At 43.7% G+C, this 22,587-nt stretch overlaps 1 protein-coding gene and 2 long non-coding RNA genes across 4 annotated transcripts in view; 2 read left to right on the top strand and 1 right to left on the bottom strand.

Annotated features, from left to right (window-relative positions):
* Positions 1-22,587, top strand: part of plxna2 (plexin A2) — a 195,209-nt gene that overhangs the window by 103,887 nt on the left and 68,735 nt on the right. For both annotated transcript variants that reach the window (XM_086213282.1, XM_086213283.1), the window contains exons 5-8: positions 3,773-3,873; positions 15,115-15,238; positions 18,628-18,781; positions 20,764-20,860. In XM_086213282.1, the coding sequence (XP_086069408.1) occupies positions 3,773-3,873; positions 15,115-15,238; positions 18,628-18,781; positions 20,764-20,860 (476 nt within the window). The remainder of the gene's footprint in view (positions 1-3,772; positions 3,874-15,114; positions 15,239-18,627; positions 18,782-20,763; positions 20,861-22,587) is intronic.
* Positions 1,126-8,642, bottom strand: LOC147255497 (uncharacterized). The gene is made up of 3 exons (XR_015117851.1): positions 8,569-8,642; positions 5,116-5,276; positions 1,126-1,213 (listed from the first exon to the last, which is right to left on the bottom strand). It is a non-coding gene; the product is annotated as an uncharacterized LOC147255497 (long non-coding RNA).
* LOC147255496 (uncharacterized) lies at positions 8,254-11,418 on the top strand. Its single transcript, XR_015117850.1, has 3 exons — positions 8,254-8,414; positions 10,583-10,712; positions 10,871-11,418. It is a non-coding gene; the product is annotated as an uncharacterized LOC147255496 (long non-coding RNA).

Below are 22,587 nucleotides of genomic sequence, written 5' to 3'. Positions count from 1 at the left end.
TCATAAAAACTTGGGATACCGCAGACACAACGACAACAATAATTCACTCCAGACACAGGATAGATCAGTGACCCCGGATACCACAAACTCACACGATCAAACATGGAGAGAAGGGACAGTCATCATAAGTTCTCTCGCTTGAAACATTATACAAGCACTGAGACTGTTTCCAGTATTGTACGTCCTCTATTCTACTGTTCAACTCGTCCAGGAGACAACAGTCCTATGCTTCTGTCATAGCCGCCGGTCCTGGTGACCCTTCCTAGTCAGCTTCCTTTATTTTGGCTAATGCAGGTTTCTGTTGAATGATTCCTGTAGTATGGGTCCAGCTGGAGACATAATGGCAAAAAACAACAAAAAAAACCTCCAAATTAACGCCATTGTTTGTATGCATTTGCACATTTCGTCACATTTGTGATGACAAATGGCAGCAGGCTTGCTCAGATCTTATTTAGAAGACTATTATCTAAAACTTATCGCTGGTGTTATGTAGCTCTTTGTGATTTTGAGGGAAAAAAATCAAATTGCGATTATTTTGACAGACCTAAAGTTCCAATATTGTATTTCATATGAGAGGGAATGGTAGGTTTTATATCAGTATTATCATTGTCACTGAAAAACCCAATAAACTGAGAATGGTATGGATTTTTGGGGATAAAAGAATGTTGTCTTAGTTCTGTGGAATACAATTTGTAGATATAAGATCTCTGCAGCACCACCATATTCAATTTAAAACGGTTAACGGATATCATGCCTTCTTACCATATTTTGATTTAAATTCAATTAATTGTGCTGCCCTACTGTCAAGTTGCTCTTACGGATGCTCTTTTCAAACCGCTGCTGTTCTTTATATTTACCCAAGCTAAAGATTTCATTAACCGAGGCCAAGCCGCCACATTCATCCAGACATTGCAATAATAATAGAAGCTGAAACCTATTCAGCATGAGTCTGTGAAAGAGGAGCTAGACGTTGTTTTAACCCATGGCTGTCAGTCAGTCACCCTTGCTGCTGTGGAGTACAGCCTCTCTGGCTGAATAACCCCCTGCCAGGTCATCTTAAGCAGGAATTTTATTAGCATTCATGCAGTAGAACACAGTGCATCTCGGGGACGATGCTCAGTCTACCTCAGGTCAGCTGTGCTTTCGTGTTCTTGGGAAGCGGCGAAAAAGTTGGCGGCAAACGTCAGATCACATGCGGCGCTTCTTTGTCCTCCTTGAAAACACAGGAACAACAGTGTGTACGTTACGTTAAGGCTCTGTTCGTGCACAAACACACATACATATGCACACACAGTGGGAGAAGGAGCTTCATTGTGCAGCCCTGCTGTGTTGAGTGACTGTAGCGTGTGCTGGGCAACAGCTGCTGCGATTCCTCTCCACCCCCCACCCCCCTCCATCTCCACTGCTGGCCCACTCTGCTCACAATACAGCTCCCTCACACACTGCAGACACATGCAGTAGGTTCTGAACACACAAACACATGTGCTCTATCAGTTATTTGTTTTCCTGTAAACCCACCACAGCCTGTATCAGCTGACAGCAGGCTGTGTCCGTCTGTCCTCAGACTACCCCCTCCACACACACCCCCACCCCCCGACAGCTGTCTCCACACTGTAACCTTTTCATTGAGCAGGACCTCTGTGAAAGCTACAACTACAAAGTTTCACTCGCCCCACACATGTTTTGGGAAGAATCTGAGGCTTTTTCGGGGTTGAGAGGGATTCAGAGATACAAAGTCAGAGTGAGTTGCTGTTTCCCCAGCCAAGTCTCACTCCTGGTGGGCTTGTTTGTCATCAGTTGTGGCTTCTGCTGCTGATGTGACCCCGTCTGCAGCTCATTACAGCATGCCACCTGTTTGTCCCGAAGCTAAGCGAGACGCACACACAAATAGAGTTTCATGAGGTGACAGGGGGTTAATCTAACAGGAGTGTCCATGGCGGAGCTGACACACAGAGTAGGGACTGTCAACGTCCCACCGTGTCAATGGCTTTCTTTGTCCCTGGGGCTTGTCATTCTGTTGCTGCAGGGTGTAGGACCAGGCAACAGGTGGAGGGTTATTGAGCTTTTGAGGAGTGGAGACAAAACTAGGAGAAATTCTACTGACGGGAACACATATTGCTCTTCACGGCAGTTTTTTTTCCAAATACAACTGGCCATTTACTTAATAGCTTTACTACTTACTTACAGGCATAACTTTTGCTGTCAACTCTTTTAAATGGCATATAATGGGGGGGGGGGGGGTGAAGGATACCCAGCTGCTATCCCCCTCTAGCTGACAATTAATTCCACACCAGCAACACTTAAAATCAACCAGTTGCAGGCATTATGCACAGGGTTTGAAAAACAAGGTGTAAAAGGTATCATTTGCACCTTTTGTTCACTCCCTCACATTTTGCAGAGGAGAAACTCATTAGGTACTGACCTGAGTCAGTGGTTTGGAGCTGAACGGGGCACAGGCCTGCTGTCATTACCCAACAAGGTAACTGCCAGGAAATTGAAAGGCAGAAAGGACTGGGAAAAAAAAAAGAATCCATGTCTGACTGAAAATCACCATTTCATCCCCAAGCCTTTCTAATGTCCTTTGTTCATCTGTTGAGGAGTTTGTGTCACAACGTGTGTGTGTGTGTGTGTGTGTGTGTTTACTCTACTGAAACAGGTGTGAGCTGGAAAGTCCCATAGGACACTTAAAGACACAAACACTTATCTCTGAATTTTATAACCCACTATGCTGAACAGAGAGAGGGTGAGCTGAACCTTGTCTGGCAGACTCTCACACACACACACACACACACACACACACACACACACACACACACACACACACACACACACACACACACACACACACACAGATATTCACAAGCTCATAATGCGTGTTATGAAGCAGCTAAAAACAAGCCCAGCCTGGGAACCACATAAAAAATCAGCTTACTCACACACTCAGTCGTTGACAGATATCTGTGTGTGTGTGTGTGTGTGTGTGTGTGTGTGATTCTTGTGCTTTATTCCCTCACATGATTCTGGTCCAACGGCCTTGTGTTGATTCATGGCTGTGGAGTGTGTTTGCTTAGTGCAGAAAGTGCTTATTCAAATGATTTGCTGTTGACACTTTCAACACGTGTTGTTTTAAATTTAACTCTATTTTAACCTCTACAGCAGCATTAATTACTACACTCCAGTTTTACAATCATGCTCCCACCTAAAAAAGTCACTGAGTTTGTGATAAAAGTTATCTTTTTCTAACATTTTACCTTATACCACACGGGGAAAAAAGGACCCTGTCATTCTTAATAATGACTTTTTCCATTTTACACATTTGTAATTCAATTAGACTCCACACATGCTCTTGAGAAAAACGCCTGTCACTACTGGTCCATGTGTGGGTGTGTTTGTATAGGCTCTACCCAGGTGGACAGATGCCCTGGTGCAGACAAAAGCCCCTTGATGGCAGAGAGACGGTTTTCTCTGGCCAACTGATCCCAGCTGCTCACTTCAGTTTATTTGGCTGCAGATAAAGACAACAGTTGCCGGTGCAATTGACAACAACATACAGGGGCATCGTGTATCCAAACGGTCTGAGGCACATCATTCAGGGACGGTCAACATAAAACATAATTTCAACAGAGAAAAGGCGTAAAATGTTATAAAATGGCAACGTCATATCAAAAACAAGCTGCTGGTTTGTGACTGCATGATTTCGATACACAGCTCGAACACACCCAGTTGGCTCTTCACGCCGTGATGTTCATCAGCCGGCATTATGTGCTTTCAGGTGACCCAAGTTCCCATCGAGTCCTGCGAGCAGTACGGGACATGTGGAGAGTGTCTGAGCTCTGGGGACCCTCACTGTGGCTGGTGCGTCCTTCATAATATGTAAGTATTTCTTGCACTCGTCGCTCCTCGAATTCACAGACAGGCAAGCAGGTGTTTTTTGTTTTTTTTTTAACCCTAATTTTTTTTTAGGGGAGGAGACTGTGTCAGACCAGAGAATGATTGTAGTCCTCAGAAACACTGTGCTGTTCTGACATGACTTGACATGAAGAAAATGGGACTCCCCTCTCCTTGTATGACTTGCTGCATTTGGCATTCACACCAGACTCTTCATTGTCTGACATGCACACAACTGTTATATTTCATTGCTCTATGGGTACAGTCACACTGTAATCTGATGGTTCTGAGCGAGTTAGGGATGTTTACCCACTACTGTCAACACAGTTGTTGATAGTAGTTTTAAGTGTGACCTTAGAAGCATTGAGTGACACCTGCTGGTTCTGAGGTGTTATTACAACAGAAACCATCCACTGCAGAGTAAGACAGGTAAGGGCAAAAAAAAAAAAACAGGTGAAGAGAAAAAGCCCTTGAGAATATGTGTATCAAACCTGGGTGTGAGTCATCTGTTGAGGTATTTAGCAGTAAATGGAATAGAATTTACGACATGAAATGATGGATAAGGTATACAAGAGACAGAGGATGAATACAATATACCACTAAACGAGCTGAAAATGCTCCATCTCAGCCTGTCTTAAGCATGAACACTCGCTCATTAGTCTGAGCTTTTCTCTATTGCTTGAATTCACTGCTGACATCCCCTCCTATAAGCAGCCCCTCTGTCTGCAGGTATAAGTGAATATTTGTGTGTGTCAGCCATGCCGCAATCATCATTATCATGATGGCGGCCCCTGCAAAGTGCACTTAAAGTAATTTACATCACTCCAAAGCTGGGACAGGACAAATAATTGCCTAGCGACAAGGTAATTCAGCATGTTCCTGCAGAGGTAGGAGAGGGGCTGGCTTAAGCTCTGTATTCTCTGCTGTCTGCATGCCTTCACACAGGGATCATTTACCACAACATTAGCCTCCGTGCTAGGCTGTTAATCATATGCTTTTGTGCAGGTGAGAAAGGGAATGAAATAATTGAGGATGGTACGAGTTTGAATCCGCAGCGTGTAAGAGGTTGGTAAAGCTTAAAGATGAGTCAATTTTGTAGCCGTTGTAGTGAAAGGAGCTTTGAGGAGGCAACAGTTGTTTAGTGTGTGTTCTTTAGCATGTTGTGTGTGTGTGCATCTAGGTGAGTGATTTTTGTGTTCAACACTTGTGTGGGCTGCTGTACTGTACCGTGGGGAAAAAAGGTCAAAACTGCTATTCACATCAGAGCAGCCATCTGTTCTCCCAACGCTGCAGACCCTTGCGCCACCTGTCCCCGGTCCTAATCACCCTTCCTCTGTCCTGACCCTGCAATGAGTATGGCGGGACCCCTGTCAGCTCCGGCCCAGTTACTGCAGAGAGGAGAAGAAGTTACTGCAAGAGCAAGGAGAGGGCTCTTTTTGTGAAAAAGCATAAATGGCATGCTGCAACTCTGCAAAATTGCATGATTTCCCTCCAAAACAAAACAATGAAGGGTGTAACTTCAACGTCTCTTCAGTCTAGACGGGGCATCTTTATAATACAATACCAAGGATACAAGAGTACACATCCATATGAGGAAAGACAAGTTTATTCATCAAATGCAATCTTATATGGGAAGTAGCGAGGAAATGCCATGATGTATCAGAGCTAAAGGTACTGAACAAAGAATACGATCCTCTCAACTTTTACTACTTGCAATATGTCATTTAGCCTGACATGGTTAAATCCTGCACAGAGTTTCAATGCATGTGCACCAAACCAGGGGCACTCAGAGGGCACATACTTCCATTAAGGTGATACGTCTGATTCAGATCCGACACCGCATCGATTCCAAAAGTTAATCAATTGTTCCCCAATCCGAGTTGTATCATCGTACCAAATTTCATCAATATCCATTCACAACTTTTTGAGTTCTCCTGCCAGCAGACGGACCAGTGACAGTGATCACATTGCCTCCTTGGCAGAGATAATGAGACAACAATGTAGAATTACAAGAACAAATGTGTTTGTTACACTGGTGGAAGACAGAGGACTGCATGACGCTGCAACATAGTCAGAGTGCTGGAAGAAGACAGCTGCACCCTTCTGCTGAAGAGTTTCCTTCATCTCACACATCCTAAATTAAATTTCTTGCCAGCTGTACTGCCATCCACAGCTGTGATCACTACAGCTTTCTTCGTATCTCCCCCCCCCCCCCATTTCTCCATCATCCATCCCCGAGCAGTTGATTTTAGGAAATTATCTCTCCCATGTTTGAGTGTAGCTCTCTCACTCCCTTCGTGGTAAAGCTAGCATCTAAGCTCTGCCACTCATCTCATCTCAGTGCTGCTCACTACTACGCCGTGTCCCATTTCGACGCTCTTCCCTCTGGAATCAGCTCTTCCACACTCCAGAGATGGTTGGTTTCCCACACATAAACATCCCAGGCTTTGATCACACCCCTCCCTCCTTACACAGCTGCCATCCACAATATCCATCCTCTTCTCTTCTTGTCCTAACACTCCAGTATGTCCCACTTGCAACCTGCTTTATGTTTATGTGCGTACGCTCATTGAAGTCCGGCATCATAAGGTGGGTGATTAGGAACATGGAGGAGCATTATCTTGATTTCCGATGATGTGAAGGAGAAGGGATGAGTGAGGCGGTGAGGCGGTGAGCTGGCCGGGAAGGTCGTCTCTGTCTTCCCTGGCTTTGTACTTTCTTTCTTCTTTGTCCGATTCAGTGTGATGGGAGAATCTAAAGTCCTTTAATTACCAGCAGCTGCTAGGCATCCGCTGAGTACATGAAGAATGTGATGGAAATAAGAGAGGGGGATAAGAATGAGGGGAAGAGATTGAGGAGAGTGTTTGATGCCGCCCAAACGGCTCGCAAAAACCAGGCAGCATTTTGATTGCCGCTCAAAGGGAGCTCATCATCTCAAGCGCTCTTCATTCGCAGTCCTGTGATTGGGCAGTTCAGCTTTCGTCTGACCACAATCCAAAAACATGGAGCGAGGCTGTTGCCCGCCCCCCTCCCCCTCCCCCACTCTTCACCAGCATCGCATCATTGTTAGATTAGCTCTCCAATCATGCCCAAAAGAGGCTTTTCTGTCTCAAAAAGTCCCACATCACTCTTCTCTCTCTCCATCCTCTCAGCTTGTTCCCTCATTCCAGAGGAGGACGAGTGGTTTTGTTGAGATTTGTCAGGATTAGACGCAAGTCTGACTTCTGTTGGAGGGCTGAGGTTGGCCCAGTGATCCGGCAGCAAGGTCAGAAGTTGACTGATCTAGCGAGTTTTTCTAGAAGCTTTACAATCCGACTGAATGATGAAAGGTTGACGTTATGCAATATGTGCAAAAGAAATTATACTCCGAGACTCTAAATCAATACTAATGTGTTGTGTGGGGGCAGAAGGCCCCGGCAGAAAGTGAGTCTGCATTTGATGGCTTCTCTCTCAGCAACGTAGCATATCACCGCAACTCTGTGATACTGCGCAGTGCTGTCGGTCTGCATGCGCCTGCTGAACCGCTCGGATCCGTTTCACTAGCAACCCACGCAGTCGCCTGAATGGCAAAGTCGTCCACTTACACACACGAGCGTTACTAGTTTAAATGCTGTCAAATGAATTGTTCAGCAGCCAGCAGTTACAGGAAGAATTGGGGTTTGGGACATGACCGGGCCTTTGTAGTATTTAATGCTACTTGACTATTTATGTGACGTATTCGTCACTGTGCTCCTTCAAACACTGACAATAAAATCTCCCTCAATGTACCACTGGCAACAATAATTAGCTGAGCAATGACAATGGGTGTCGACTGGCTGACTCACCAGCAGTCAGAGGGAAGCTGCATCGTCATCCGAATGTTTTATTCATTTCTTCAGAAGTGCAGGTCTGTTTAGACTTGAACTTAAAATGTAATGAAAAATGAATGTGTAACCTTTTCACTGGCTACATTGTTCACCTATATCATCAATATATTCCAAAACTGTTTTTCCTCCTTTAAAACGAAATATGCAGTGTGCTCCCATATGCATGTGCCAACCAATAATGAAACGATGATTTCATCCACCTTTCAATCTTCAACTTAACTTTAGCAGCACGTCTATGAGCTACGACAGACACACTAGCTAGCATAAATGGGACGTTTGTGTGTGTGTGTGTGCATTTTGCAGTGGAACGCCTCATCTACGACATATTTCCACACTGCATACTTAAAATTTGCAAATTATAAGCATACTATGCACTCATTCGCGCAATGCGCGAGTTTGGAGAGCGTAGTACTGTGCTGTCCCAAATCACACTGTCGCGCGGCGCACTCACCGGAAATGACGCAATGTTTTCTTCTTCGACAACGATTTGTGACCGTCTAGCGCCGCATTAGCATCAGCTAATTACCGCCACCTCTTGTCTGCGCGTTTGGACCATTTTTGAAGCAGTAAAACGGCAAAATGAACGATCATCGCGCATTGCTGCGCCACAGTCGGCGCCGACAGCGCGGTGTCCTCCTCCTATTGGCTGAAGATGCAACGGTATGTAGAGTTTATGTGTGGGATCTATTGAGCAAAACATTTTGGCGACAAGCCATTTTATTTTTCAAACCCATGTCCACACAAATTTTCAAACTTGTCCCCGTTATTTAATGTAAAGATGACTCCATACAAGTCAGTGTCGACCGACTCTCACCTCTGAGGCTGACCGCCACCATGTTTATCGATGAAATGAGTGCCTGAGTGTCCACAGTCGCATTCTCAGAATCTTGACGGATTGGAGTACGTCATCCGGGTACTTTTGCATACTCAGTTTTCGCATACTATCCATACTTTTTTTTCCATTTTGAGTTGAGTATACTCAAAATTTTAAGTATGTAGTATAGAAGTATGCGATTTGGGACACACATGTATGTGTCATGTACTGCTATCCTGTGGGTATATGTTGGGGCGAAGGTTACTCTGAAATCAAGTAAACGTTTTAGCCTTCCTATCAAATCTATTTATTAGTTATTTCATCCATCCATCCTTTTTCTACCGCTTGTCCTGTTAAGTGGGGGGGGGGGGGGCATATAGACACGAAACCATTGGCACTCACAGCCATGCCTACGGTCAATGTCGAGTCTGGATTAACCTCATCCCCTCTTGATGTCTTTGGACTGTGGGAGGAAGCTGGAGTACCGGAGAGAACCCACACAGGTACAGGGAGAACATGCATCCACACAGAAAGACCCCGTGCTCGAGCGGGGGCTCGAACCCAGAACTTTCTTGTTGTGAGGTGACAGTGCTGACCACTGCACCACTGTGCCACCCTCCAATTTATTTCCCACCTTTATATCCTGTTTCATCCAGAACTCTATCGTGACACAGCAGGTAGAGACTCCCAGAATGCATTTTCACCTGTACCTTTAATGGTGGATGGCTGAAACACCACAGTGGTTGCCCAGTATTTGTGCACAAAGACCATACAATGCAGAAATAAATGCTAAAAATCCTTTGTGTTAGTGGTTTTAGCTGTTTTTTTTTCCCACTCGGGCCGGTTTTATGTTGAACACTTCTGTGTTTCTGCTTAACTCCTCTCTTTCTTCCTTTATCCCTTCACTCTTAATGTGTATTTGTGTTTGTGCCTGTGAGTGTGTGCGTCGCTGTGTTATTACAAGTCAGTTTACACTACAATAGATCCATGTGAAGATGAAGATGATGGTTGTGACCATACTGTGCGCTGCCTCATGCCAGGGCTGTCCCGCCGTGATAGTATCTCTCGCCACAGGGGATGAGACTATGAGTTAGAGTTTTTTTTAGCTTGACCCCTGACTGGAACTTTATAGTTCACGCTGTGTCCTCACAAGCCCACACAGCAACCTGAGCTGCTGAAGTTTACCATCTCAGTATGAAATTCAAAAAACCTTTCCTTACCTTCTTGTGGGCTGCATTTAAATAGATTGTCTCACTCTTCAGGGATGCAGCAGTAAGAAACAAATACCCTGAAGTGAACTCAGCATGAGGACGAAACACTGGTGTTAGGTGGGATGTGTGTGTGTGTGTGTGTGTGTGTGTGTGTGTGTGTGTGTGTACAGCCCTTGACTGTACATCGCTGCTCACCTAATCATTCATTTTTTTCATGTTGGGGAGGAAGAGTCCCAGTGCAGTTGACATTAACATGTGTTCCTGTAGAAATGGCTGTGGCTCCACTCAACCAAATCAAATCATACCAGCCAGCAATTTCTATAACATAATTGCTTACAACTTTGCTTTATTAAGCACCATCAAATATTCAATATAAATCTAGTTTGCCCTCTCTCCTTCTACATTTCCTCATCCTATTCTTTTCAACCCACCAGAGCATCGCCGCTCTGCTCTCGTCTTCCTTCACGTGTGGTGATTTGTGGTGTGGTTCCTGTGAGGGAAGAAAAGTGATTTAAAATGTCTCCCGCTCTGTTCTCTCCTCTTGTTTTTAAACTTAACAGCTAAGAGTTACTGTCAGCCAGGTCTTCACACTCGCACTGAAGCCCTTGAATGTGGTTGAGGGGGAAGGAAGGGGGCGGAGGTAGAAACGAATATAAATCTTTCCTTTTGCACATTCATATGGATGCACTCTGGACACGTTTTGTCTGTAGCTGTTGGTCCCTTATGGGTGTTTTTGTCCATGTGCTTTCGTGTGTCTATCAAGGCTTGGTGCAGCAGAGATGACTGTGTAATTGCCTGTCTAGGTCAATAGAATAAGAAGTGTGCCTCCGGTTGAACAGACCCTGAGGTTTGGCCTCTGCTACCCTCATTCTCCCACATCAGTGAAAGTGCTGCTGAAGACGCATAACAATATATGGGCTCTAACCCCAAAAGGTGAACCTCACACAAACTGCCACTGGAGGCAGCAGCACGCTCTGTCAGCCTTTATACATGTATATTTTATCACTCATCTCACAGCAGGAGTTCTCAAACTTTTCAGTAGAGGACCTCCAAAATTACACTGCCAAAAGTTGTTTCCATTGAAATTTCAGGTGAATTTTCAAGAACTCTGTGGATGTGTCGCAAGAGGCTATGTAAAGGCAGCAGAAGAGGAAAAGTTACGCACGGCTGTGACAAATCCACTAGAAGAAGAACAGTCTTTCATCAGTTACAAACAGAGAGGTTTTGAGGACTGATCATCAGTTGGGCAGGTTGTAACTGTTCTTAAGTACCATCTAGTTTTGGACATGTTACATTTGGCCTGAGATGAGGACAAAGTTTGGGAATTTCCATGAATGGGACTGAAGAAGTCACTACATCAGGCAAAAACCACCTCAAGCAAGATAATAAAAACTGTTTTGCGAAAGTTGGGGATTTTGGGGGAGTCAACGTTTTCTAATTTGACACTTCAAAATGTGTCAGATCCATGGATGATAACCCAACTAGAGACTTGCAGCCCCTACTGTCTCTGGAGGTGGGGCCTGTCAGAGTGTTGTTATTGAGTACACAATGTAACTATAGATGTATTTAAATGCTGCTATTTTTTAGTAGTTACAGTGATATTTTTGACTTCAGAAATGACTTAAATTTTCTTACTTGATATCTTGAAATCAATTTCATCCTCCTCCCATGATGGCAAAAATGCAACAGCTCTTCAATAGTGCATCCAGGCCTCGTAGTTGAGCTGATGTCAGATGGGGGTGACGATAATGGAGCGCCGGGAGCCACCTCAGCACCACGGACAGAGCTGCAGGCTGACTGCCTCTCTAGCTGCTACTGCTGGAAGGAAGTTAGCAGTGAGCCACTTATTAGAGGCGACATGCCGGAAGAAGTTCATGCATTTGTAGTGTCAATCTGTGCATATGCTGAGTTTGCATGTAATTATATTTGTGGGTGGGTGTAAACGCCAGTGTACATAAATGTTGGTTAAACAGTGAATAATCGATGTGTGTGTCAGCGCCATTAACACCTTATTTCTCAGTGTGAATCCCCCTTCCGAACCATGTGACTGATCCAAGCTCCTGAGTGACAGGTTTGGGCCAGACGAGAGGATGAAGGAGTGCAGAGGGGAGGGGGGGGTCAGTAGTGGGAATAGAAGGCAGGATTCTAGTCAACACTCAGTGGCATCCACTTCAACTAATGAGAGAGGCAAGGGGTCATCTTCTAACTACACAGAGATAATGGCCATCTCCTGAAACCATGGCAACAGCAGCCATCCTGCACGCCACTCCCCCGCTGGCCCACCCCCCCTTTGCTGCTCTCTCATTTTACTTCACCCTATTGAAATGTTTTTTTTTTTTTAATCACAGTGGGGAAAAAAAATCAATGCAGGGTTTTTTGTCACTTAATGACTGCCCAGTTTATTGCGTCTGTACCAATACAGCTCCGAGACATGTATAAAATATTATGCCGCTGCACCTGAAAGCACATTATATATCATTTTCTGTCGCCTGTAGCTGCAAAGTTGAGTGCAAAATGAAAACAAAAAAAACTTTTGGCTTCATGTTTTTAGTCACACGCTGACATTCATGAAACACTTTAGGGATTAAAACATAATTTAGGATGTCCACTCACCCAGTGAAACACTGGCTTCAAGAATAACAATTTACTACAAACTACAACCAAGATTGCAAGATTGTTGTATTTTACGCAACACAAAACAAAGCGCGCAAATGATCAAGATTAAACCGAAAAAAACCTTAAAAAAAAAAACCCAATAAAAAACAAGCGTGATCTTTAAAATCGTCAAAAAGAAAAATAATCTGAAGTAAGACTGAAGGGAGTATGATAAAACAATGCTAAAATATTTCGCAAAACGAACCGATTGTAATAGAGTACAATATTAAAAGAATCAAGTGTGTATCATCTACAGGAAAATTGTGAAAAAAAGGTGAATAGAAAAAGGTATAAAAAAAAAGCCAGATTAAAAAGATGCGTCATACTCTGTAGTTAGGCACGTTGTCTCTCATCTGCCCTGTTCATTCTGTCATTAGCTACTCCGACTGCGTGAACGTAGTTTTAAAAGCCTCATGGGGGACCAGGCTGTCTGAGTGTCTCTGCTCAGTGAAAGCAGGAGACACGATTGGTAGCAGAGTAACGGCTTGTCAAAGAAAGGTGCTCAAATTCCGGCTTGTGTAAGAGTGAGACAAAAGGAAGTGAGCTGGGAGAGGAAATCACTTAGATCGGGATTAACAATAAAACACTGTCACATATTAAGTTTAGAAATAAGATCTCCAGAGTGGCAATGGAGGGGAAACCAGGTAATCATTTTTGAAAAAGAAAAATTCCTGCTGGCCTTTCTTCTCCCTGTGGGAGACTCACACTACTAGATTAATTCTACACTCTCTCTAAAATCCCTTGGGAGTACTGTGCATAGGAGTGTTTCTGTGTGTGTGTGTGTGTGTGTGTGTGTGTGTGTGTGTGGGAGTGAACCTTTTGTGTGCGCGTGCCTTTCCATGTGAGTCTGCTGGATATGGCTTGAACTTCTGACAACATAATTACACACAGAGGCTGTGGATGAAGATGTAGCTTAGAGTCTGTGTGAGTATGTGGTTCAGAAGCATGATACAGTCCCTAACACACGCACACATACACACTCAGGGAGAGCACGTCAGCAGCCAGGGGAGAGTGGGCAGGGCTTGTAGTGGCTCATCAGCACTATGGACAGCGGCTGACCCATCGGAGTCCAATTAGAGCTGCTGTGACCAGACAGCCAGTTAGCCAGACACTTAGACTGCTGGGTTGGATGAGGATAGAGAGCCTTGGTGGAATGGAGGAGAGCAAGCATACAGCTTTAATAAGGAGGAGGGGGAGGGGGAGGCGGCGGCAGAGTTTTAATGAGGGATGTGGTGGATTGTGGGGGCGTCGTCTGGTACTTGATACACAGTCTGACCATTGAGATCTCTTATGAGTGAATGGTGTGTAATTTGCACTCGTTACATCCCTAAGTTTGGGGAGTGATTGAGGCATGTGTGTTATCGCTCTGGCTTTGTCATTTATGCTAATATGCTTTATGAAGACACCCACCGGCTCCCGCCACTTCATTTCTGTGTTGTATTTTGAAAGCAGTGCTTTCTGTGAGACACAATTTAGAAGTTTGCAAAAGTTTTATAGCTACTTGAATTTCCTACACATTATTCTGGATGAGCTATTTTGTAATTGATGTGTTTTTTTGAAGCAGCAAAACTGTGTCACAATATGTTCTCACGATGCCATCTGCTCTTAAAAAAACAAGAAAAACTGGAAATAGCAAATCCTTTTTCTATGTAACTGTTCTCTGGAGCCCCATTTACAGGCTAACAAACAACCATTACAGACACATGGATACCGAGCAAACACCTGAGAATGAGCTAATGTAACTGCTGGTATTTTTTTGCCCATTCATGTGTTCACATAGCCTTTAGTTGAGCTGTCAAAAATGTAGTGATCATTTCCTCTATAAAGCAGAGCTTTGCATTGATTTCAGTCCTTTTGTTTGCGTATTATGTCCACAAAAGGAGAAACAAATGAGACGTGACACTGATTCATTTCAACAGTTTGTGTCTCTACGGCTTACGATATGAGTGAAGTTAGTTGTTTCTGTGTTTGAGACGGTCTGTCTTAACTTATTGTTGTCTTATAACCACTTTTAGTCCCTGCCTCCTTTTCTCAAGAAGCTCTTGCCTTTTTTCCAAGCCATCCTTGCAATTTAGACTTTAATTTAATTATTTAAATGACCTGGTTGGATAAGATATTTCTCTTTTTGTCTTCCATTTTGTTTAAGACATTTGAATGTAACTCTTTGTTGACAGCTTTAATAGTAGCTGCCTGGTAAAATGAAGCATCCGTACATCTGTATGTACCGTGTTTGGAGCTAAGAGGAACTTACTACCACCAGTAAGCTGGGACACAGTTTTATTTCCTCCTCACAGCAACGCTGCTGGTTCCTTTTGTTGTTTCAGTAGGTTTCAATAACCCACTTCTCAGCTAATTTTTACTCTTAGTGTTTGAAGGGAGGGAAGGTTGAAGTTGAAATTGTCAGTCTGTTCTCGTCTTTCCGTTCCATTGCAACACAGGCAATATGTTGTCTCGTGCCCAAATAAAAGTGTAAGATTGATGCTTTTATTAATGTCTTTCACTTTTAACTGTATTCTTTAATTTTCTAACCTAATATGTTTGTTTGTTTTTTTTAGCTCATTTCTCTTGTTGTCTGTTAATTAATGGGGGCCACTTTAATTTTTGATATAATTGCTGTGATGCTTGGTTTGCATTTCCTGTTGAGAAGAAATCATCAGTAACCTTTGACCTTCCTTCTCAGCTGCTCCCAGAGGAACCGCTGTGAGCGTGCAGATGAGCCGTATCGTTTCGCCGCCGCTCTCAACCAGTGTGTGAAGGCTACTGTGTACCCAGACAGCATTGCAGTGTCTGAACCCAGCGTACCTGTAAGTTTATACATACACACACACACACACACACACACACACACACTGTAAAACCTGCAAACTCAAACACCTCTTGGACATTAAAATGGAGGATTTTCTCTCATCTACATATCCCCCTCCCACGTACGGAAGCAAAACATTTTAAATGATCCGGCATAGCAGCCCGCCTAGTCTTGATTGTGGTTGATGCATAAACATTAGTTGGGAAGGTTCATAAGAGCTCTACGTGGGTGTTGGAGCGTGCATATGCTCACTTGGTACAAAGTAGTCAATATGTGTGCCAAGACATGTTAGTGTAGGTGGGTGTGTAGGTGTTAAAGTTGTCGAAGTGCAGCTGAGTACAGTGCAGTATTTCTTCAGCATTACTGAACAGTTTTGCTGTTCCAACTTTGGGGTGAATGCTGCACATGATTATATTGGGACACACACACACACACACATACACACACACACACACACACATATACAATCAAGCTCTTTACATGCCCACACAGTTAAAATGTTAGTTTATCCAAAAAGTTTTGTATTTTTCCATCCCATACAAATTTATCTGCTTCGTTTTGGACATGCAAATAACATTTTGAATTGTGTTTACAGCTGCATTTTGTTTAATTCAGTTTAAGAGATTGTCAATTATTTGAGACACATTAGGTGAGGCTGTGGGTGTAAACTGAAAAAAATGCACTGACTCAGAGCTACTGAGCTGTTTGGAGGATTTGTTTTTAATTTACAGCTGTATATTTTTACAAATACTGACTCAATATTTTTTAGGAGAAATATTTCTCATCGATATGTCTCATCGTATCAGAAGCAGTGTAGGGGAGGAGAGCAGCACACTGAGTTGTTCTTTCCACATTAAAAAGGGATCAATCAAAGTGATCAAAATAGTACATGCAGAGCAGCTCATACAGTAATGTTGGTGACGTGAATAGCAGGAGAGCTTAAAATCCCCTCATAAACCTCAGAATACGTGCAGCACGCAGAGCAAGAGTAACGGGTCAGAAAGATGTGCCGTGGATATTCCAGGAATTGTAAGGTTTTGATTACACATTGAAATGCTTGAATAAAAAATACAACCAAAGTTTGAGGCAGAATATGCTGCTTTGCTGTGTTTCAGATGGGTATTTTTACATCTCGGTAAGACAAAACAAAAAAATGCTGAGCTCAGTAATGCGTTGAAGGAACACGTCTCTTTCACATTGTATATCAGCAATCTGTATTTTGGTGGGTCAGATGACCCTTTAATCTAGTCAACATCATTAAATCCAGCTAAACGTTCTCTCACCCTCTAACTCGCCCTCAGTGGACCATCCCTGTCCGCCAGCCTACCAGCAACAGTCTGACAGCATGTTAGCAGTTCTGTCTCTGTGTCAGCTACACCAGCAACAAGGTCATCTCATCAAACTGTCCACAAACAAACCCCAACAAAACTCACACATTCCCCAAATTTCACAGGGGCCGATGGCTATCTCCATGACAACGCAGCTTCCCTCACAGGCAGCAACGGAGAAAACAATCAGATTACCTTTTCTACAACTCTGCTACCAATTAGGCTGATCTTTTCTGCCATGCTCCGAAAACATCCACCACCACCAACATCATCATCAGGGAGAACAGGGGAACACAAAGGCTTAACACTCAGAGACAAGCTTGCTTTCTGTAGCAGCCTCACAGCCGTGTGTGTATTTGTGAACAAATTGTGTGTGTTTAGCTACACGTGTGTGTCTTGGCAGAAGGATGAGAGCTAATTAATGTGAGAGGTTACTCAGGGAATTCCACATTGAACAAAAGCCATTGATTATTATGATTGCTGTAATCAAGGATCTCTCTGACACACCTCCGATTGAAGCAACCCAAACGTAGTGAAGGTAATACAGGAGAACATGAGAGGTCCTCAGCTGGAAAAAAAAAATCATCCAGAGTCGGCTAACGAGGGAGGAAGTGTAGTCAGCTACGGAGACAGTCAGCATCTCTTGAAAGGCCTACAGTTAAGCTGCTCAGCTGCCTTGCCCGTCCCAGTAGCCCTGCGGTGTTTAGTGAGAGGCAGATAAAACAAAGAGAAACTTCAAACGGTATGGCCCAAAAATAACAGCTAATGGAACAAGGCTGTGAAATGCCATGGTGATAATTATCCCGGCTGCCTCTTTTGGCTAGAGAGCGAGATCACACACCCTGCGTGCAGAATACATTTATTTATAGGCAGAGCAGCTGAATGCTCCAGCCCTGGTGTCACTGCTCTCCAGAGAATTACTTCAAACATCTCAACGTGCATCTGCATGCGTGTGGCTTAATGCATTTAGGCTGCACGGTGTGGGGAGTTTTTGGTTGGTTTTATGGATTTACTCTCCTTATGAACAATAGAAAAAAAGGGAATGGCAAATAGAATTTGACATTTTTTCCAGCTGCTTAATATGTTGACAGCTGGCGAAATAACAAATGGATTTACTCCTGAAGTGTTCCCTTGTACCAGCTTCTTCTCACACAACATTAAAGTCTTTTGAAGAACGAGTAAGTACAAGTTTACAAGAGGTTCACAATGGATGTCGGGACCGAGTGGCACACAGTCAGAACAGCTTCCTGAACTGGGGGTCAAAGTGTCGAATGGAGAACAATTTTGTTGTATTGTTGTAAATAAACTGGATGCGCATTACATCAGCAGTGTGCAGCAGGCAGTTGTACTGGCTCAGGTTCTTCTGCACTTCATTTTTAATATGGAGAGGACCAATACCAAACATAAATAAACTCTGAAGAAAAAGGATGATAGAATGATGGAGCGTTCACAGCCAAAGTTGCTACAGCAGGCAGCAGACACAGAGAGAGCATTCTGCTCTCACTCATCAAAAACATCCTACATGGAGCTCCTTAAGTTTTGTTCTGGTTTTGGCAGTAAAACGGCACGAGACAGTGGCAGCAAGACAGTACCTGCTGTCCCAGACAAAGTGCGTGTAAAGCAATTCTGTATTGATGGTGGTTAGATCATGTTTTATTTGATCTCACTCTGAGAGGCAGCATGTTCAGTTGACTCTGAATGGCGCTGAGACCAGCTCCTTGGGTCTCCTTTCTTCTTTTAATAGTATAAAAGATGTTGTGTTCTCCATTGCACTGCTTCTCTTTTTCACAACTGCATGACATTACCAAGAGGTTAATTTACAAAACTGGCAAAAACAAACAGTCTAATAAGATAAGTTGAACATGTTTCACGGTGACATTTTTACTGAAGATATTAAATACAGCTGCTTCTTAATGACTGCCACTTGTGTTAATGTTGTGAGGGGAGTAAGAAAAGCAGGACCTGCTGACCATTTTAATTCATGTTCTTTGAACAGCTGTGGAAAACAAGATTTGGCACATCATAAACATGTTGTTGTTGTTGTTGTTGTTGTGTGCAGCTGCTGGTGAAGGTGAGCGACGTTCCAGACCTTTCTGCAGGAATCACCTGCTCCTTCGGCAATCTGACAGAGGTGGAGGGGCAGGTCAATGGCAACCAGATCTTGTGTGTGTCTCCTGCTGCTAAGGATGTCCCCCTCATTCCCACCGACCAAGGTAGATACGCCCCGCCGACACACACCATCATCATCATCCATCACCCAGTAAACACAAAGTGATGAGCACAGAATCACACCCTCTTTTCTTCCATTCATGGTGCACTCAGCTATTCTCACCGTTCACTTGCACTCACTCCTCAACATCTTTATTGATTTAGTACGTCTCCTTTACAAAGGTGCCGTCTACAAAACAAGCCCCCTCTGATCCAGGATCAGTTGTCTAGCTGTGAAGTGTGGTACACACAAGGCCGGGCTCCATTAGAGCAGATGGAGGGTAAGATTTAGGTCTCCTGGCCTGTGGCCGAGCTACAGCCCCCCACATACTGCCCTCAGATTAGGCTAATAGGCAAAGGTCTAACATGCAGACTCCATCAGTCGTGGGAGGATTCAGTTGAGGGGACGACGGGGAAGTTGATATGGAGGATTAGTGTTCTGGCAGAGCCGCTGGGAGCTGGTCTGCTCTCCTTCTAAGAAAAGGGCTGCCTGGTAAATACATACTGCCAAGTTATGCATAATAATACATTTTGATAATTAATTGTACATCATAAAAGGTTAGAGGTTCTTAGCAGCCATTTTTACTTCAGCTAAGAAAATGTTGCATAGAATATCAACTTTCAGGTCCAGGAATAAAGATATGCTAATCGCTTCTAATACACTATTCATAGAAATCTCATGACCTTTCAAGCATTCCCCCAGAATACGTCCATCGATGCACAACAGCAGATGTTGCATTCATTTATTTGCACCCCTATATCATTATGAATACTAACACCTGTTGTTTGACAGTAAATACCTGTGTTTGCAAGCCAAGATGGCTGCAGGGTGACAAAACCAAACATCCTGAATAATATATAATGTGCAGTGTGAGGAAATGACTGTGTGTTTTGGGGGTTTGGTAACCCTCCTCCCCGTGAGTAAATGACAGCCCTGTTTGCCCAGAGCTCCCACAGGGAGTGCTGCATCAGGCACTAATATGAATGTTCTCCCCCAGGTAAATGTCAGCCAATCCCCCCTGTAAATCCTCTCTCCTTCCATCTAGGCATCCATCTATCCATCCTTACCCTCTATCCCCATCAATCTTGCCTTTCTCCTACTTTTCCTATTCCTCATTTCTCTTTCACTGTGCTTCTGGCAGCTGGTTACGCCTCCATTTTTACAGCACGTTCACTCCTCTGTGGCCAGCTCCTCTTGACCAGCAATAACCCGTTCCTATCCTATTTCCCCGTGCTGGCCCATTTATCTGCTCAGGAGTATCCATTGTCCAGAGATGATGACCAGAAGAGACACTGGATGAAATGAGAGTCATGTTAAAGAATGTGATAATGATGCACTGAGATGCTTTGCTTGAAATTAAAGAAAATAGCTGGCATTCACAAAGCCAGTTATTGTTTTCCACAAAGGAAAACCATATCCTAGAGGAGAGTTGTGTGTGCACCACTTTCTTTAGAGGATCCTGCGAGACAAATGTGCAGTAGTGGAAGTCAGCAGTGAGCCCAGCCTGACTGTTCTACACTCTTGTGTGAAACAAGAGCCTGATTCCCAACAGGTGCTGTGGAGAGAACAGGGCACAGAGGGTCATTTAAGCCTCCTACACACTGAATGTCAACTGAAATTCAGGCTGTTCTACACACACACACACGCACACAAACACACACGCATATTTATGGACTCAGTAAAACAGCCTCTTATCCTCCCCCCCACATGAATACAGAGAACAGAAGCACAGCCAGAACTCTGTTCAGCAAAAATTATATTGCTTACATATTCACAAGTATTACTCATTTGAATTTGGCTTGCATATAATACAATGCGATAAATGCTGTCTTACTTGTTAAAACTTCTCTTGCACATAAATGCAAAAACTTATAAGGATAAGATCTAATTACGTTTACTGCTCACAACTTGGAAATAACAGAGCGGCCCTGTAAAAGCACACGGATGTTCTGCACACTGATAATCTTCTCTTGTCTCCTCTTTCAGATTGGTCAGGTGTCGATCTGAGGCTCAACTCTAAGGAAACGGGTCAGATGCTCATTAGCACGGAGGTCAAGTTTTACAACTGCAGTGTGCACCAGCTGTGAGTATCTGTCGAAGCTCAGTCAAGGGTATTATGACGCCGTCGTTGATGTATTACGTTAAAAAATGACAAAATCCTCACCTGAGCTCACCAGACAATTAAGCAAGAAAGTTCTGGATTCAAATGCAGCGGCTGAGCGCTGGGGAGGCTCCAGCCCCTCCACGACCCTCCCCAGGATAATCGGTAAAGAGAATGGATGGATGGTAATTGCGCAAAGATGGAAACCCCAAATAAGTTGACCAGCTGTTCCCTCTACCAGCTTCCTCCTGGACAAACGTAGTCATCAGCAATCGATAAGCATCATGCTCAGTACTAGCTGGTACAAAGGAACAATTACAACTTGCCAGAGTTAAAATAATTCCTCAAGATCCTTATATTCTTTGGTCCATGGCTTTAGACGGCCATGATGACCATTTCCTCTTCTGCTTGTTTTTTTTTTTTACAGCCTCACATAGTGTTGCCTGCACGGTACTCAACAATCATCTGACCAAAATACATGTAATCTAGTGTATTCGTCCCACACCAGGGGATGGAAATGCATTCCGTTCACGTATTTGTCTTCTAAGATATTTCCAACATTCACTTAAAAAATAAGCGCTGCCCCAAACTGATCACTGGCTCCACCCTGAATTCTGAAACACAACGTGTCTGGGGTATCGTGCTAATGAAGCTGCCTTCTACAAGAATAAATGGCCTGCTCTCAGCCTAAAAGGTCCTCAGTAGGGATTTCATGCCAGCTTTCATGCAGTGACTGTCCCACGTTGAGTGATTTCGACTTGAATCCCTATATCGGACCCATCAGTGTCTGTGGCGCATTTGCAATTGCTTGCTTCAATCCACTGTGGCAGGTTCTGTTTGTATGAGATCAGAAGTCCTTGTTGCTTTGGAAGTATTGCTAAATGGAGAGCAGCAGAGTATATCACAGCGCTGATGCTAACAGGAGTTCAAGAATCCATATCATGTCAAATTATCCTTCCACTATCCCTTCAACATCAAAACAAAATGTAGCCTATGCAAAATAAATTCAGGCTGTGTTATTCAGCCCTCTCTTCCTCTCTCTCTTTCTCTCACACACACACTTAGCTCGCCCTATAGCTTTATATGGCTGTCTGCTGTCTGAAAACCATGTCTGAGTGGCACAGAAAGCAATTACCAGCTCTCACATCAACTTGGTTAATCGGCAACGACAAACATATTTGTGCACGTCGTTGAACACACACACAAAGAGAGATGTGCACTCTTGAAAAGGGCATGCGCCGTGTCTCACACAATCTGTTGCCAACTTGTGCTCTCCCTTTTGTTTCCCTCTTACATGCATACTATATTTGCCTGAAGGTGAATCAGCCCCTATTCTTCTGAATTAGTGTGCTCGCCAGAGATCCAAGCCATGCTTTTGCACCAATGAATATTTCACAATAAGCAAGTATGCATAACTCAACACTCATTTCAAGGACAGATAGAGCGAGGTAAAGCCGAGCAAGACAACACGAGCCTCCTAACAACTGTTCATGAATGCATAGAGGAGTAAATGGCATCACATCACATTACCGCTCGGTCGTCTTTGCTCTGCAAACATATAAGGACTGTAAGGCCTCATAGTGTCAGAATATTCACTCTTCCTCTTTTCATGTCCATCCTCTACATTTCATATATTTTATATATATATATATATATATATATATATATATATATATATATATATATATATATATATATATATATATATA

The sequence above is a fragment of the Aulostomus chinensis genome, chromosome 9, assembly GCF_037954235.1.
Source record: "Aulostomus chinensis isolate RoL2024-O1b breed Wild chromosome 9, RoL_Achi_v1.0, whole genome shotgun sequence".
In the NCBI taxonomy this organism is placed as follows: Eukaryota; Metazoa; Chordata; class Actinopteri; order Syngnathiformes; family Aulostomidae; genus Aulostomus; species Aulostomus chinensis.
The sequence above is the reverse complement of the archived record's forward strand: the minus strand, read 5'-3'. Positions and strand labels throughout refer to the sequence as shown.